Consider the following 14,987-nt stretch of genomic DNA (forward strand, 5'->3'; position numbering starts at 1 on the left):
AACTTTGAAGCTGCTAGAGATTGCATCCCCTTGCCGATAGAGGACCCGTTACATCGTTTTTGTTAGCAAGTGTATGTTCGAACGAAATTTAGAAACAATTAGAAACAAATTTCGTTGTTTATTGAAAATTAGCTATGTTAATCTGTGTATTTAACTCTATTCAATCTATTGTGAGGATTTTCCTTAATGGTAGATTATTAAAGGACAATAATTATTTTCTGTTTTCGATATTCTGACTCACAATCTGTTTGTTTTGGTTATCCCTGAATTTTTTTATTGATTACTAAATAATTATAAAAATATTGCCTACAACTCAATCATACAAAATCATCTTTATAAAGATTTCGAGCACTCTGTAATTTATAAATTTGATAAAAGTTTATAATAGAATATTAGATTTGTAGCATGAATTTGGTGGAATATGTGGGAGTGAGAGTTCACAGCATCTCTGAAAAAAAAAACGGATAATTCTGTCAACGCTAATTGAGATGTGAGAAACAAAACAAATGTCATATAGATATCTTTGAAATTCCTTTCAATTTTTTGTCAATATTATGTTCATGATTCAGTCTTTCCGCTGTTTCAATTGAAGAATTGTAATTGTGATCTTAGTTCAATATGAAATTTTCTGGAGTTTTTGGAGCCTCATCAAAAATTACTCAGAATTGGATCAACGATTCAACAAGATCTCATTAAGTTCCTTCAGGAAAAATTCATTTACGAAATGTTCAAACTCAATTAGTAAATATTTGAACACATTTTATGAATTTTGAGGGAGTTATAGAATCATTTTATCAACAGAACAGAAATGTTAGTTTGACTATTAGAAGTAAAAAAAAATCCATCGAAGCCTAATAAGGTATATTAGGTGGTTATCGATTTTGTCGAGTGTTTGGCAATAAATTCTATTTCGTGGTTCAAAATCTGAGTTTCAATCTACAAATCTGGTCTCTTTTGAAAAATTATATCAGACTTTTGTTGCCTCAAATCACAAAATTCTATTCGCAATGCAAAATTTCAGACGGATTCCAAGTTCACAATTTTCTCAGAAATCAAGAAGCATGAAATGGACTGATCAAGTGAAACACTGAGGAATAACGCTCAAAGGTCTGCATGAGTAGAAAAAATAGTACCAACTCAACTATAAAAGAGATCTTGAGAAAAACTATTCAAGTCTTGCGCATCCACCATTTAGTATTGGTTTTTAGTTCATTAACTGCTAGGTTATTGTTTCTAAATGTTTATTTTCAGCATGAAGTGAGTTTTGTTTGAATAACCAATTATAATATTTACGATACCGATAGAACAAAAGCGATTAAATCTTATTTATTCAATGTTTTTTTTGTCCAAATAACATGATCACTTACTTCTCACTTGATTACGTTAAGTTTTAGCAAAACCAAATAACATCTGAACAAAGGAAGGGACATTCGATTTTACAAATAGGAAATAGAGCTTTATTCCTTTGAAAATCTCAGTTATCTAGTTGAACGAAAAATTTGAAGGGCTCGAACCAATATAAGATGAAAGTATTTTCAAATTTTTTTTCACAATATTCTGACAAAGTAGAAAGAACCATAATAATACATTTTCATATTTTCGGACGCACTTTGCTCTGGGGATATACTCATTTCCTTCAGAACCTTTCTATTAACTCGTTGGAGATGCAGTTTCAGAATTATGTATGTGACTTTTGCGTCTTTTACGCTTAAGGTACCTATTTCTGAGAAAATATTTTAAGAATGTACCTATTAAAATTCAAGTTCTTTTGAAACTCATGTGAACCACAATTAGTTCATTAAAACAAACGGAGAGAGTGAAGATACAACCATTGGCGTAACTAGAGTTGACACATCGGGGTTTTTCCCACTTTAAAAAAGCAAAATCTTTCAATTGTTTACAAATTTGGTTTTTTTTCTTTAATTGTTACTTACAATTTTTTTATTCCTTCTAATCAATGAGGGGTTTATGTCCCCAATAACCCCCCTCGTTACGCCTATGGATTCAACATCAAATGATGTTAATAAATCAGGAGTATGACACCCAATTAGTCTCGGATCTGACACACAGATGGCACCACCAGTGCTATTCCACTTTGATAAGTGGAAAGTTTAGGGTCTAACTTGCCCTTTCAAGAAGCTCTTGAATTAAGTAGCCACAATAAAATTGGAATAATACTGAACGACCTAGTGGAAGTTTACAACTCGCCACTCTTAAATACAGGAAAAGTATTAAATAAAGAAATGGAGAAAATAATAGAACCGATATTGTCGTTCAAACTTAGATAAGATAGTACGAGATACCAAGGACTGCTAATACAAAGATATATTGTGGATGAGAAAAAAGAAAATTAACTTTCTTCTGCATTTGAGGATTCCTCTGCTATATCAGAAGTTCTACGACCACCAAATGATCGCGACGCAATAAGAGTCCCAAGCAACCACCCCAAACCTAATCTGATCACCGTCCGAGCAATAAACCTCTTTCAGAAGGCTTTGGTAGACACTTCTCCCCATTCCGATCGAACAGCGATAATTACCCGAGATCGAGACTGCCGATCCCTCGGCAAGACGGAAAAACCCCCTCTCGCTCTGGAGGGTGAGTTTGGCGAACCCATCCGCAGCGCCCCCTAACGGTCGCAAAGGGACCCGGTTCGAGAGCGTCGAAAATCGCGTCGGATGGCGAAAACTACGAAAATCTTCTAGGTGGCCGTAGATCACAATCGGGTTGGGTTGGCATCATCTGGTCGGCGTGTGCAGTTGGGGATCGAGAAGGGGTTGGGGGGGGGGCGATTTACAGTCCGAGGGGGTCGAAGCCCCCCACCCCCCCCATCTGGAGCATCGATCCGGGCGCATGGTCGCCAATCTCTCTTTTTTTCCTGTTTTTTTTTTGTAAGCATCTACACAGAGGAAGAACGCTGGAGCCGGCTTTTGTGGTGTTAAATCTTGCCCTGAGACTCGGGTAACCTGATTCTAGGAGGTGAGAGATAGCATCTAAGGAGCTCCCAATGTGACAGTTCGGAAGGTTCTTGCATTTGAACGAGGATATTTGAGATAGAAAAATTCACTTCGCTATTTCTGCAGTTTTGAGTATATTGGAATGCATAAAATCGAATGAAGTGTGTTCCCAAATATTCCAAAGAATATTTTTTCAGTTATTCATTGGAGTAAAATGTTATCCACCACAACGTTTGGTCTAATCCAATTTAACAATAGTTAGTAGATCATAGTTGTTCTGGCCATCATTCGTCGTAGTCTACAGCTCGCCCTGCGGTTCCAGAGTTCCTTTGAACTCCAGTATCAGGGATGGTTTCAAGGAGGTCACTTCCTCACTTTCATCCGAAGTATTTTTTCCGTTGGCTAGCGAGGTGATTCGGAGTTTCTTCCTCTCATAAAGTGCTTCCTGAGGCAGCAATGATAAACAATCCAAAAGGAGATATAGTATATGCTTACTGAGATCCAGATACTTCTTAGATGTTCTGTCAGAATGTTTCTCTTTGGGTTTTTTCCTTCTCCTTAAACTCTTTCTTGTAGATACATTCACCTATAGGCACAGAAAGGTTCTGAATAATGAAAGGCAAATATGTTGACCTCTTCATGTCTTTCAATTACTAAGTGACTAGGAAACCGTTCTAAACAGACCTTGTTATGTTTGCCTATTTCATTTAGTTTCCTTCGGCACTCAAATAACACTTAACATATCTTGAATAGTAGTTTGTATAGCTTTGGCATGCAACATTTTCAACAAGTTAGGAAATTCAGGTGACTTGGATGCCTGGTGAATGATAGATTTCATCCAGATCAAGAAATAAAGAGCAGAATGGATTAGACCAGGAACGTATTCATTAAAATTGGACCATTTTATGTTTTGAGAAGCTTGAGCCTTGCCTTCCACTACTGTGTGGTGGAATGCTACGTTTATAGTGTTCTGTTGAACGCTCTACGCTGACAAGAGTATTTCGGGAGAATTGAAGAAGTTCTGAAAAGAAATAGAATAGATCGGAAACTACTGAAAATAGTGAGAAATCGAAAAACTTCCTACCTTGGGCACGTGCTGGAACATTAAGGATATAACTACCTACAACTCTTAACGGAAGGAAATACTGAAGGCATCTGGTAGACGAAAAATGACATGGTTGAGGAATATACAAGAATGGACTGGCCTAGATTTTCAGTCACCGATAAAAAAGGCACAACCCAGAGAAAGATTTGCAGAAGACATCGCCAACATTTGCTAGAAGACGACACTTAAAGAAGAAGAGATTTTTCAAGAAACGATATTAATCGTTTCAATCATATTGGACTTGTTATTCTTAGAGATTCAACTTTGTTTTTCTTGAACTAGAACATCAATTGCCCTTCTGACTGATGTCTACACCAGTGGTGGGAACCTACTAAGTTATTGTCGATTGATACGTTAAAAACTGGTAGGAACATACCCCTGATGTCACTTTAGAACAGAAATAGATAAAACTGCAAGACTTTGAATTCGTATTCTCAAATCTCTGAAACTTCTCGATAACCACACAATCTTTCATCAGAATCATCCTTTTGAGCCCAAATAAAATGCATCAACCTCTTCACGTCATCCCTTCGTCCTCTGCCTCTCCCATCCTCTTTCCCTATAGCCAAAATCGTAGCAACGATTATCCAGACCTCGAAACAACCCCCAGATCCCAGATCCATCACTGCCAGACACCGGCAGAGACGTCTAATGACGAGACGCAGCCATTCCGGCCCGTCGTCGTCGGAACGGCCAATTACCATAAACACGATTCCCCGACGTAGCGCACACCGGATGACAAATTGGCCGTCCGCGGCCTAAACAAGTGCGAAATCATAAAATCGACCGTAATGACGGAATCGTCGTGTTGTCGTGTCAACCAAGCCCCCCACCCCTCCCCCACCAGATTTATGTAACGGAAACACTGCGGGGGTGGGGGAGATGTCTTCCATAACCGGCCGTTTTCTACATGACAGAACGAGTTGTCGAATTGCCGGAGCGGCCCATTTGGGGTGTCGACGATGCGGCCGTTTTCTTTATTGTTTTATTGCCATTTTGGCGGTTATATATGGCTTACTTGATGGCGGCGTTGGAGGGGCCGATGGGGTGTGTGGTCCTCGTCAAAAATCGCGATGGTTATTGGCGTGAAATTGGGTATGTTGATGTCGATAAGTGCATCGAGGAGATAAGGGTTTTGGGGAAGTCGGATGCAGCTGGTCAACTTAGGGGTCTTGTGCATGATGGTCGTAGTTTTGGTGGATCAACGGTTTTTTATTTTTGGCACACCCGTCTGAATATTATAGGCCTTCCTTTTGTCTTATTGATAGATGGGTGGTTCAACTTCTTTCCAATTCAATAATTCCTGCTAGGGATTTGATAGATACGAGATTCTGGAACTAATAGCTGCATCCAACTGATATTATACCACGTCACTCTCCTTTATAAACAACTGTCAAAAGGTGGTGTGCTGACTGCTAACTTGAAACGTGATCGTAAAACCACAGACAATGCTGGTCGCCCGAATGCTGCAGTTTGTTTCAGAAAACATAGAAATGAGCGATCGTAAATTGAACTTGTGTGAGATAGCGGTGGCAATCAAGATCAGAAGGTAGTGTCTTCGTCTGAACATTTTTCCATGAAAAAGATTTGGTCAGAAGGGGTGCCGCACTTGATCACCGCTGATCAAAAGCAATAACGCATCGTTGATTCCGAAAGCTGTTTGGAGCTGTTCAAGCGGTGTAAACAGGATTTTTGCTTCACCAAGACAATGCTTCTTACCTATAGCAAATCGACGAAAACCATGGTCAAATTGACCGAATTGCACTTCCAACTGCTTGACCACTCAGTTTCTTATCCAGATCTTGCACCCCAGTGATTACTGCATTTTTGCAAACCTCAAAAGAATGTTGCAGTCAAAATAATATAGCTCCAATGAAAAATTGATTGCCGAAGTTGCAGCCTATTCAGAAAGCAAAGACAAATCTTTCTGCAGAGAAGGTATTGAAAAGTTTTTGAAGCGTTGGAGTACATGTATCACGCTTGAAGGTAACTGTGTTGACGATTTAAGTCAAATTTTTAAGGAAATATGTAGAAAGCTACTATTTTCTCATCTTTCGTGCGATAAAATGTTTAACAACTTGCAAGGAGATTGTCAACCATAATTGTTGTCCCGATACTGATGATGGACTATATAATATGTTAGATAGTAATTTGGGCTGTTTCCATCATCTGCAACCGATACGACTAAAGTTTAAACCCCGATACCCTCATACGATTTCTAAAATAGTATGGTGCGTACAAGTCCAGACAGAACAAGTTTGGCAAACGGTTCTTTTCAGAATCTCAGAACAAAATAATCGGTCCTTCTCAGGACCAACCCCCTGAAGACGTACAGATGATGAAAACAGCCCAAATAACTATCTAACATTGTCAACCATATTCGAAAATATGAAAAAATATCACTTCCTGAGCATTTGGAATAGGCTTGTACAGTTCTGCATATTTGCATAGTTTCCATGTCCGATTTACAGGGTTTGCAAATCTTTTTTTTTTTTTATTATCGATAATATGGACGAAAATCCTACAGATTCAGAACTCAGCTTGCGACAGTTGTATGAGCTTCTTTTGATGCAATAAGCAAAACTGTCGCATTCGAACACAAATGAAAGGAGTGCTCTATTTCGTGTAAGTTTTGGTCAAGAGAATGCATTGACCCATTTTTCTTTGAGAAGCTAGGTTTTGCTAGCGAACGCTTTTTTGCTATATTAATCTACTTTCTTGAGAAATGTTCTTTGTGTAGAAGAACTTGTCATACCAACGTATCTTGGTGACTAGAATTAATTGCCAAATCCTGGGTTAATATTCAAATGGCAAGTAATATACTTTTGAAAAAAAGCTGCTGATGTTTGGTTCATCAATATACGTTGAATTTGTGTTTTTTGAGGGGAGTGAAGGAGTTACATATAAACCTAAGATTTAAATAAGCTCTTTGGAAATCAGCGATTAACGATACATTTTTTGTTTCAGAATCAAAAATTCGTTATTGATGGTGATGATACTTGGACTTTTGAGTCATGGAGGAGCTGATCCTTGAGGTAAGAATGACTATTCATAGTTATTACTAGATTTTTGGGGTCATCTTAAACCAGCGTTTCATTATATTTTGATACCTCTTTTTAGGTAACCAAATAGTCTAATCAAACGAAATAATTGTGCAAATATCGTGTGCATTAGTGCGTTTTAGAGCATCAAATACCAAATAGCAAATAACAATAATGCACAAGTGCCTTAACCTCTTCCACTTCCATTGGATTCTGTCAAGGTTTTGCATCCTAAAAATATGAGTCTATTTCCATTTAAATCACATTGCTATTTGATCTCCGTAAAAGGCGTTATTTCTGCTATTTGTTATTTGGTTCTGAATAACTGGACACTTTATTGAAGACCAATCCTTTCGGCTTGATCCGCCTCTGATTGACATGTGGTGTTTAGAATTACCTAGTGCGTCCCTGACGGCACAAGGCCGTTTGTCAAGATGTTGCACGACAATGTAAGGGACCTTTCGTCCCCAGACCCACCAAATCACAGTAACGACATGTGTCTATGACATCGTTGTTACATTTAAGATAGTTTAGAGGTCATTTGCACTCAGATTATGTCGTTCGGCTGTTTCAGCCTAAATGGGTATATTTGTACGGAAAATATGTGGTTGCGGATAAGAAATTCTTTCAATATTTCTCTGCTACTTAATATTATAAATTTGAGCATACTTCCAAGAACTCTAAACTGAATAAAAAAATATAAGAATGTTCTGGAGGTAATCGTAAAGGAAATTTATTGATAGAAAATGAAAGAAAATTATAATTGAATTATATGGAAGGATTATACGAGTTGTAATTTCATTTGAAGTTTGTGATTACTGAAAATATGATCCGAAAATTTTGAAGTGATAGAGTGAATTTTATATGAACTACCGAATTCTATCAACTGCATACAAAATAAGAGAAGGTTTTATGCCATCTGTCAGAATTTCAATTTTTTACGCTCTTATATTATTACTGTATTTTCCAGCGATGTTCCATGATTTATTACTTGTTTTTGGAATATACCTGTAAAATCTATTGACGTAGAATGAGCAGTTAATTTTTTTATAGGGAGTCATAAGTAGTACCGACTCATTTCCAGACACTACCGAATTTTATTGCCCCAAATGCTTTTACTACTTACCACTTATAACCTCCCTTTTATGAGTACCTTCCTATTTTTTGAACAACCTGAAACATTTTATGATTATGATGACTAGTTTATTATTCCTTTTCACCAATGTTTATAGATGTTTCATTGTAAAATAGAATAGGATTATTTAAATAATCAGTTTTATCTGGTATTGGGTTTTCGATTGAATTTGATTATTAGAAATTTTATACAAGCTATTTTCGATCGAACTTACCTTGTTCAATGTGTTATTCGATGTTTTTTCAGAGTGAACTGATTTATTCCATGAATTTTGTCTATACAGGGTGTTTTCTAATTTTTTTCGCGAACACGAAGTTTGACATGAAGAAGAGATCAGAGTTGAATTTTCAGTTGTTTAAACTAAGGTCAGTGGCGTACCTTATGTTTTCGAAATTTTGCTGTGGTCTCCACTGAAGGACCCAATTGTCTCAATTTAGTTAGGTTAGGTATCACAGAAACGAAGCAACTTTGGACATAGGTTCATAGGGACTTTTGTTTTCAAAAAGACATATAATGAATCACCCTCTGACATTTCGTACTGTGATTAGGAAACACCCTGTATATTACTGTATAACGTATATTATAATTGAGGAAAACAGGGAAAATGCATATTGTACTAGAATGTTTATTGATATTGATTTCTCACCTATTCTTATCGATGAATATGGCTTCTATGAAATATAACTAATATGTATAACTTATGTTTTAAATTTTATAAAAAAAAAATAATATAATTATAATGTATTTTATTCATATATGTAGTTTTTGACTAGCAACTTAACATCTTTGCTTCTTCTAAGGAGAATCTGAAAGAAAATCTACATATTAAAACTAACGATCATTCTTTGATTTGAATAGATTCAATGTTTTCATTTCCTTGAGTAAACATGTTGAAGCTCAATTTGGGCTTGTACCTTGATAGAGTCTAAATATACAGTCGAAACGTTGGCTTAGTCCAAAATGGCCACCTGATTTGAATGGTCCTCGCCCTGTAAATTGAATTTCAACATTCTTTGGAAAATTCGGAGTGGAAGACTAATTTATGTATATTTCTAAGTTGAATCCGAATTTGGAAAGATGAAAAAATATAATTTATTTGAAATTCTTTTTCATATCATGATCAGAAGAGAAATAGATCGTTTAAGGTTAGAATAGCTCCATTTAGATTACCTAGTCAAGTTATAAATATGGAAAAATTGTTGTTATTCATATTAAGCTGCTTGCAGTTGGGTAACCATTCGATTGTATTTAAAAAAAATAATATGAGCATTCAAATAGTTTCATAACATTCCACAATAGCCGAAAACAGCAAAGAAACAATCTATAAAAATATATGATAAGAAAAAAATTGACAAATATTCAAACATGAGATGTATGTCAAGAAAAAAACGATACATTTTCCCATTTCCAACCTATACAGACAATGATAGAATGATAAATTGTAATATTCCAAGATCAAGCAAGAAACATCTCAACAGTTTCCGCAAAGATGCGATAAACATCTGAATAATACTAGTTATATTCGAATCAGATAACCGAACAATTCTGCCAGCGTATATTTATACCAACTAATCCAACAAACACTCTCCATTGTCCATATTACCATCGACATCGTCCGCCTACGAATAAAGACAATGTAAACATCGCAGCTCGCCGTATCGCTGGTCCTTCACGGCAGTCATCTATCCTCAGTCCCGTCCGCCGCGACTGCATCGAGACCCCGCTTAGAGCGCTCTCTCTCGCGTCGCATAGGCGGCGAACGGCCGTACCCTGGCCCGCTCGGATGGCGTGGCAAAAGTATCGACTCGCTCGACGCGCGTGCTATCGTGCCGCACTGGTAAGCTCGGCCGGCCCAGCCATTGGTCCCCGTCCGCACCTGCTCCGATTGGCGCTGCCGTGGAGGGGCGCCATAACCGTTCTAGTACCGTGGATAAGGCATAGAGGGCTATAGACTGAACATACATGGGTCATAAAGGATTCGAAGAAGTAGAGGAGAAGGACGCGTAAGATACTCTTGCATAGGTTAAACGACGCCGTTACGAATAGCTCTTAACTGGTGCGGCGCGCGATCGTAAAAAACGTGTGGTGCTAACTGTATTTATTATACTACGTCTTCGATAAGTTTTACCTGTCATCTTTTACTATTACGGACTATTATGAGAAGTGCGCGTTTAGTGTCTTCGACGTGGAGCCCTGCATGTTAGCGATGAGTTCCAAATTCATCATCGATAGCATGCTACCTAAGTATCATCAACAGTTCCATCATCAGCAATTGTTCAGCAACCCATCCAGCACCGCAATCGAGGCAAGTCTAGCTTCAGCCGTCAACTACAGCTCCTCAGCCTCTCCTACGGGATCTTCGCCTCAGCACTCTTCCAGCAGCGCTTCCTCCACCTCGCCCGCCTCCAGGATGTACCCCTACGTGTCGGCGGCGGCTCACCACCATCACCAGCAGCAGGCCGTTGCGGCGGCAGCTTTCAACGCCGCCGCCACCGGGTCTATGGTGCCGGGCGCCTTCTCCACCTCGGCCAGCACGGCAGCCCTTGCAGCGGCCGCCGCCGTAGACGCCGCCAACGACAAGTCCTGCAGGTATACGGCGGGCTTGGGCGGTAACGTGGCGCCGACGGACTCTATGGTCAATTACACCCTCGGACACCATCACCAGAATGGGGTGGCGGTGTCGGCGGCTAGTTCCGTGAGCGCTGCCTCGGCGTCCATCGCGGCGCAATTCTACCACCAGGCCGCCAGCGCCGTCGTCGATCCTCTGAATTCCTGCAGCCAGCCCACGGCACCTGGGGGACAGCCGATACCGGACATACCGAGGTATCCCTGGATGTCAATCACAGGTGAGTCCACTAAGAACCTCAAATATTAAGTTAACAATTAAAATAGTATTTTAGATTTTCAATCCGCTTCAAAACAACCTTCTTAAAACGGCCTTATTCCCCGTTAATCGTTGTAGCTCCCATTTGGCTTCATTTTAACTCGCCGATAACCATTAAGGAAGTTAACAGCAAATACAAGTTTTTGACTTATAGTACAACCATTTGAATATTCTATTCGGCTAGCTAATCATTAAAACTGCAGTATGCATATTGTAAATCGGCCGAATTTGTTTATAAACGTCTGTTTTTCCTCATTTTAACACGCAGATAACACATAGGAAGCTCAAATTTTAAGCTAGCGATCCAAACAATTATTCAGAATGTGAATTTTCCCGTTAGGTTTCAAAATGGCATAATTTTAATCATTCTAAATTTTCAAATCGATCGAATGTCGTTGTAGCTCCCATTAAGCTTCATTTTAAACCGCTGATAACTATTATTGGAGTCTTCGGTTAATATTTGTTTTTGAATTATAGTACATCTATTTAGACCTTCCATTCGTTTAGCTGATCATCAGTGAAACGGCCGTTTGAATCTGCCAAATCTGCCGAATTTCTTTATAACGCCTATTTTTCCTTATCTAAACACGCCGATAAACAAAACAAACTCCGAATTAGAAGTTAAAGATTCAAACATACCCACAGATTGTAAATTTAGCCGCTAGGTCTTAAAATGACCTAATGGCAATCGTTCTAAATAATCAAATCCGCCGAATTTCGCAATTTAACGCCTATTTCGATTTATTCTGAAGCGCCGATAACTTTTCCGGTAGTAATGAGTTGTCAGATTCTTGTAGGTTGATAAAACTTTCTTCATTCATTCAAATATTTGCCATTAAACTAGGCGTTTACAACAATACAAAGTCGTCAAATCGGCTAAATGGCATTGTCGTTTCAATTTCCCTATTTTAATCCGCCGATAACTATTAAAACATACAAATTCGGCGGTTTTAATAGAAAATTGTGTGCCAATAATTGTTAATCTCATAGTAAATGGAATTATGTGTTTGTAACTACAAAGTAGGCTGAAATTTTCGTACAAACGCCGATCTTTCCTGAAAAACTTGAACGCTCTGTCGGCGGCTCTCGAAAATCCGTCGTTAACGGCGTTTTAAACGGGGCATAAACTGGTGTTTATGCCATCCTGCTAATAAAGCAGCAACCGGCGGCTATAAACAATTAGTCATTGTTTACCGGGCCGTAAAAATTTTATTGCGACGGGCGTTCGACGTCCCGGTTTCGGATCCGACGGCGGGGCGTCGTCGCGGGCCACGCGCCGTCGGACGCCTCCGATCGTCACCTGTTGGCGGCGATTGTTCAGATTTCTTTCGACCTAAAAAGTCAATAAACATCGGTTTAACGGCTGTACTTTGTGGTCGCGCGGGGCAATAAAAACGGCAATAAAACAACGCTCTTAACTGCGTGTAATCACAATTGCATTGTCATTTATGTCTACATTAAAACCGAATTAAAGCGTCTTATGGTTTATATCGGCAATATAAAATAATAGAAACATGGAAAGTGACAATAAACCATGATTGAATAATTTCCATTGCTGATTTTCCTCTTTGCTTTCAGACTGGATGAGCCCTTTCGATAGAGTGGTCTGTGGTGAGTACAATGGTACATATTCTTTTTTTATTTTTTTCTTAATTCTTAAGTTTCGCAACGCTGAATTATTGCTGCTTATATGGGTAAATATCGAAACTTTCTGCGAAGTAGTTTTCGATAAGAAATTGATCTTGTGTATGTGTTTACAGTTGACGCTTTCTAGCGCGGTGAAAAGCTAAGCATTTTTCCGAACGCAACAAGAGAACTACTGTTCGGAGTTCCACTTTATTTATTTATGACTTCCTCGAGTCAATCATAACTAATTGCAATTAGTGAACTCGGACGGCATATAATTGAACGTTGTTTACATCGAGGATTGCTTGGAAATGATCGATCAAATCGCCATCTATGTTTGAAAATTAATGTTCAACTTCCCGTTGATTTTTCAATATGTGTAATCGAATATCAAAGCATATTTTGAATGTAGCTAGACTTCCAGGTGAATGTTTTTTTTTATCAAGTTGTGAAATTTAATCTCATTAATTCAATCATTACTTGACACTAGAATACCTATATCTTCATAACGGAAGCTCCTTGCTTTCAATCCGAAAAAAAAAAATTACATATTATAGGTATTGGAAGTAGTACAATAAATTCCAATTATCACTATCGAATGACAAGAAAATTACAAATAATTCATTCGAATTGTTCCTGAACTTCGATTGATTGAGTATTGAAATATATAACCTTTAGTGACACCTTTTATATCTCACAATTATTGTTTAGTATTCAGAACTCTGTGTGAGTCTACAACTCCAATTATAATAAAAACTATAATTTATTCTTCGATGCTTATAACAACGACTAATATAAATCAGTTTCAATTTGGTTTGAAAATAATCGAATGCTATACCTACCTATTTCTCCAATAATTCTTCATGATTGGTAAAAATATCTATAAAGTTATTATATATTTTGGATACGTTTATATATGTCTCCTAGTTCATAATTTAATGTTTCATCATTTCCATTCAGTTTTTAATTTCTTCAATAAAAGGTTTTATTAATTTCAATGTGCTGATATTTCAACGCTGGTTCTGTTATGATTTCACCTTTTATTCTCTTATCGCTGACTCTTATTCTTTCATTCATAATTTCAAGGCCTTAATTTCAATTGTAAAGATAGAAATCCTGGCTGAAGGAAAAAATTTACTCACTTATTGGAGAGAATTATTATCTACTCGAAAAGCAAGTCAGAGAATAATAAAAATAAGTTCAATCAGTCTGCCCAGCTTCGATGAAAAAAATATGTTCATTGCATTAAAGAATCGTCAATCGTCATCATGATTTCATTGATACAATGTATTTTTTCATCAATATAATGAAATTTCATTCCTTAACGTATACTCCTATTCATCAATATTATGAATTCCCATTGATCAATATAAAAGTTGATGTTGAATGTTCGTTGTTCAAAAGAAATATTCATTGGATAGAAGAACTTTTTCCATTAGATGTATTGAGTCGTACAGTTACTGCTTCGGACAATTTCAATGAACAGTAATACATTATTAATAAAAAGTAGGTACAACTTATCGAATAATGAACCGAACATTTCATCGATCTAATAGAAGTTGTTCCTTGAGACAATGAAAAAAATTGATCAATATGATGCACTTTTCATTGTTTTAATGGTTCTGTTCGTCGGTTCAAAAATGATGATGGAATTCATCAATACAATGAACTTTTTCATTGAAATTATGTACGCTTTTGTTTTTCCATTCCTGCGCAAATTATAATCTCACTGCATGCTTCAAGCTACAACAATTATAACAAATATTACACTCTAATCAGAACAATTACAAAATTTCCAATTTCTATATCTCAAGACCTAGGTATATCAATTTAAACAATTTACGTCTTAATCTTTTTCTTAATAGCATGAATCAATGCTAAGGATTTTCTTTGTTACCTATTCGATCGATAATGAAATTGACATTTTCAAACCTTGATACGGTATTGTTGTTATATTTGTGTCTTGAGTTCCTAGATTACGCCTTCAGGTAACTCATTCAAATAGTTGTCGAATTGTTTGCTAGTAATTTCCAGGTTTTTCTATTTTCCTGGCTGAAAATATTTATGTGGCATTTTACCAAATTGAAGTTTTGAAAGGTTATAATTAGTTCAAGTTTTTCCAACCATCAATGTTTGTTTTTAATTATAAGTTAATTTTTTATGAATCTGGTGACCACAAAATCAGTATGAAACATTCTAACAAACTTCAAATTGTTATTATGCCTTATGTATTCTGTTG

The 14,987-nt window shown here is 37.2% G+C and overlaps 1 protein-coding gene across 2 annotated transcripts in view; it reads left to right on the forward strand.

Moving 5' to 3' along the window:
• The first annotated feature begins 9,845 nt into the window (after window positions 1-9,845).
• LOC123684036 (homeobox protein abdominal-A homolog) overlaps window positions 9,846-14,987 on the forward strand; it is a 94,250-nt gene continuing 89,108 nt past the window's right edge. The window contains exons 1-2 of one of the 2 annotated variants that reach the window (XM_045623133.1): window positions 9,846-11,084; window positions 12,701-12,745. In XM_045623133.1, coding sequence (XP_045479089.1) covers window positions 10,436-11,084; window positions 12,701-12,745 — 694 coding nt within the window. In that variant the 5' untranslated portion in view covers window positions 9,846-10,435. The remainder of the gene's footprint in view (window positions 11,085-12,700; window positions 12,746-14,987) is intronic. The other variant, XM_045623141.1, reaches the window with a different exon arrangement.

This window comes from Harmonia axyridis, chromosome 1, assembly GCF_914767665.1.
Source record: "Harmonia axyridis chromosome 1, icHarAxyr1.1, whole genome shotgun sequence".
In the NCBI taxonomy this organism is placed as follows: domain Eukaryota; kingdom Metazoa; phylum Arthropoda; class Insecta; order Coleoptera; family Coccinellidae; genus Harmonia; species Harmonia axyridis.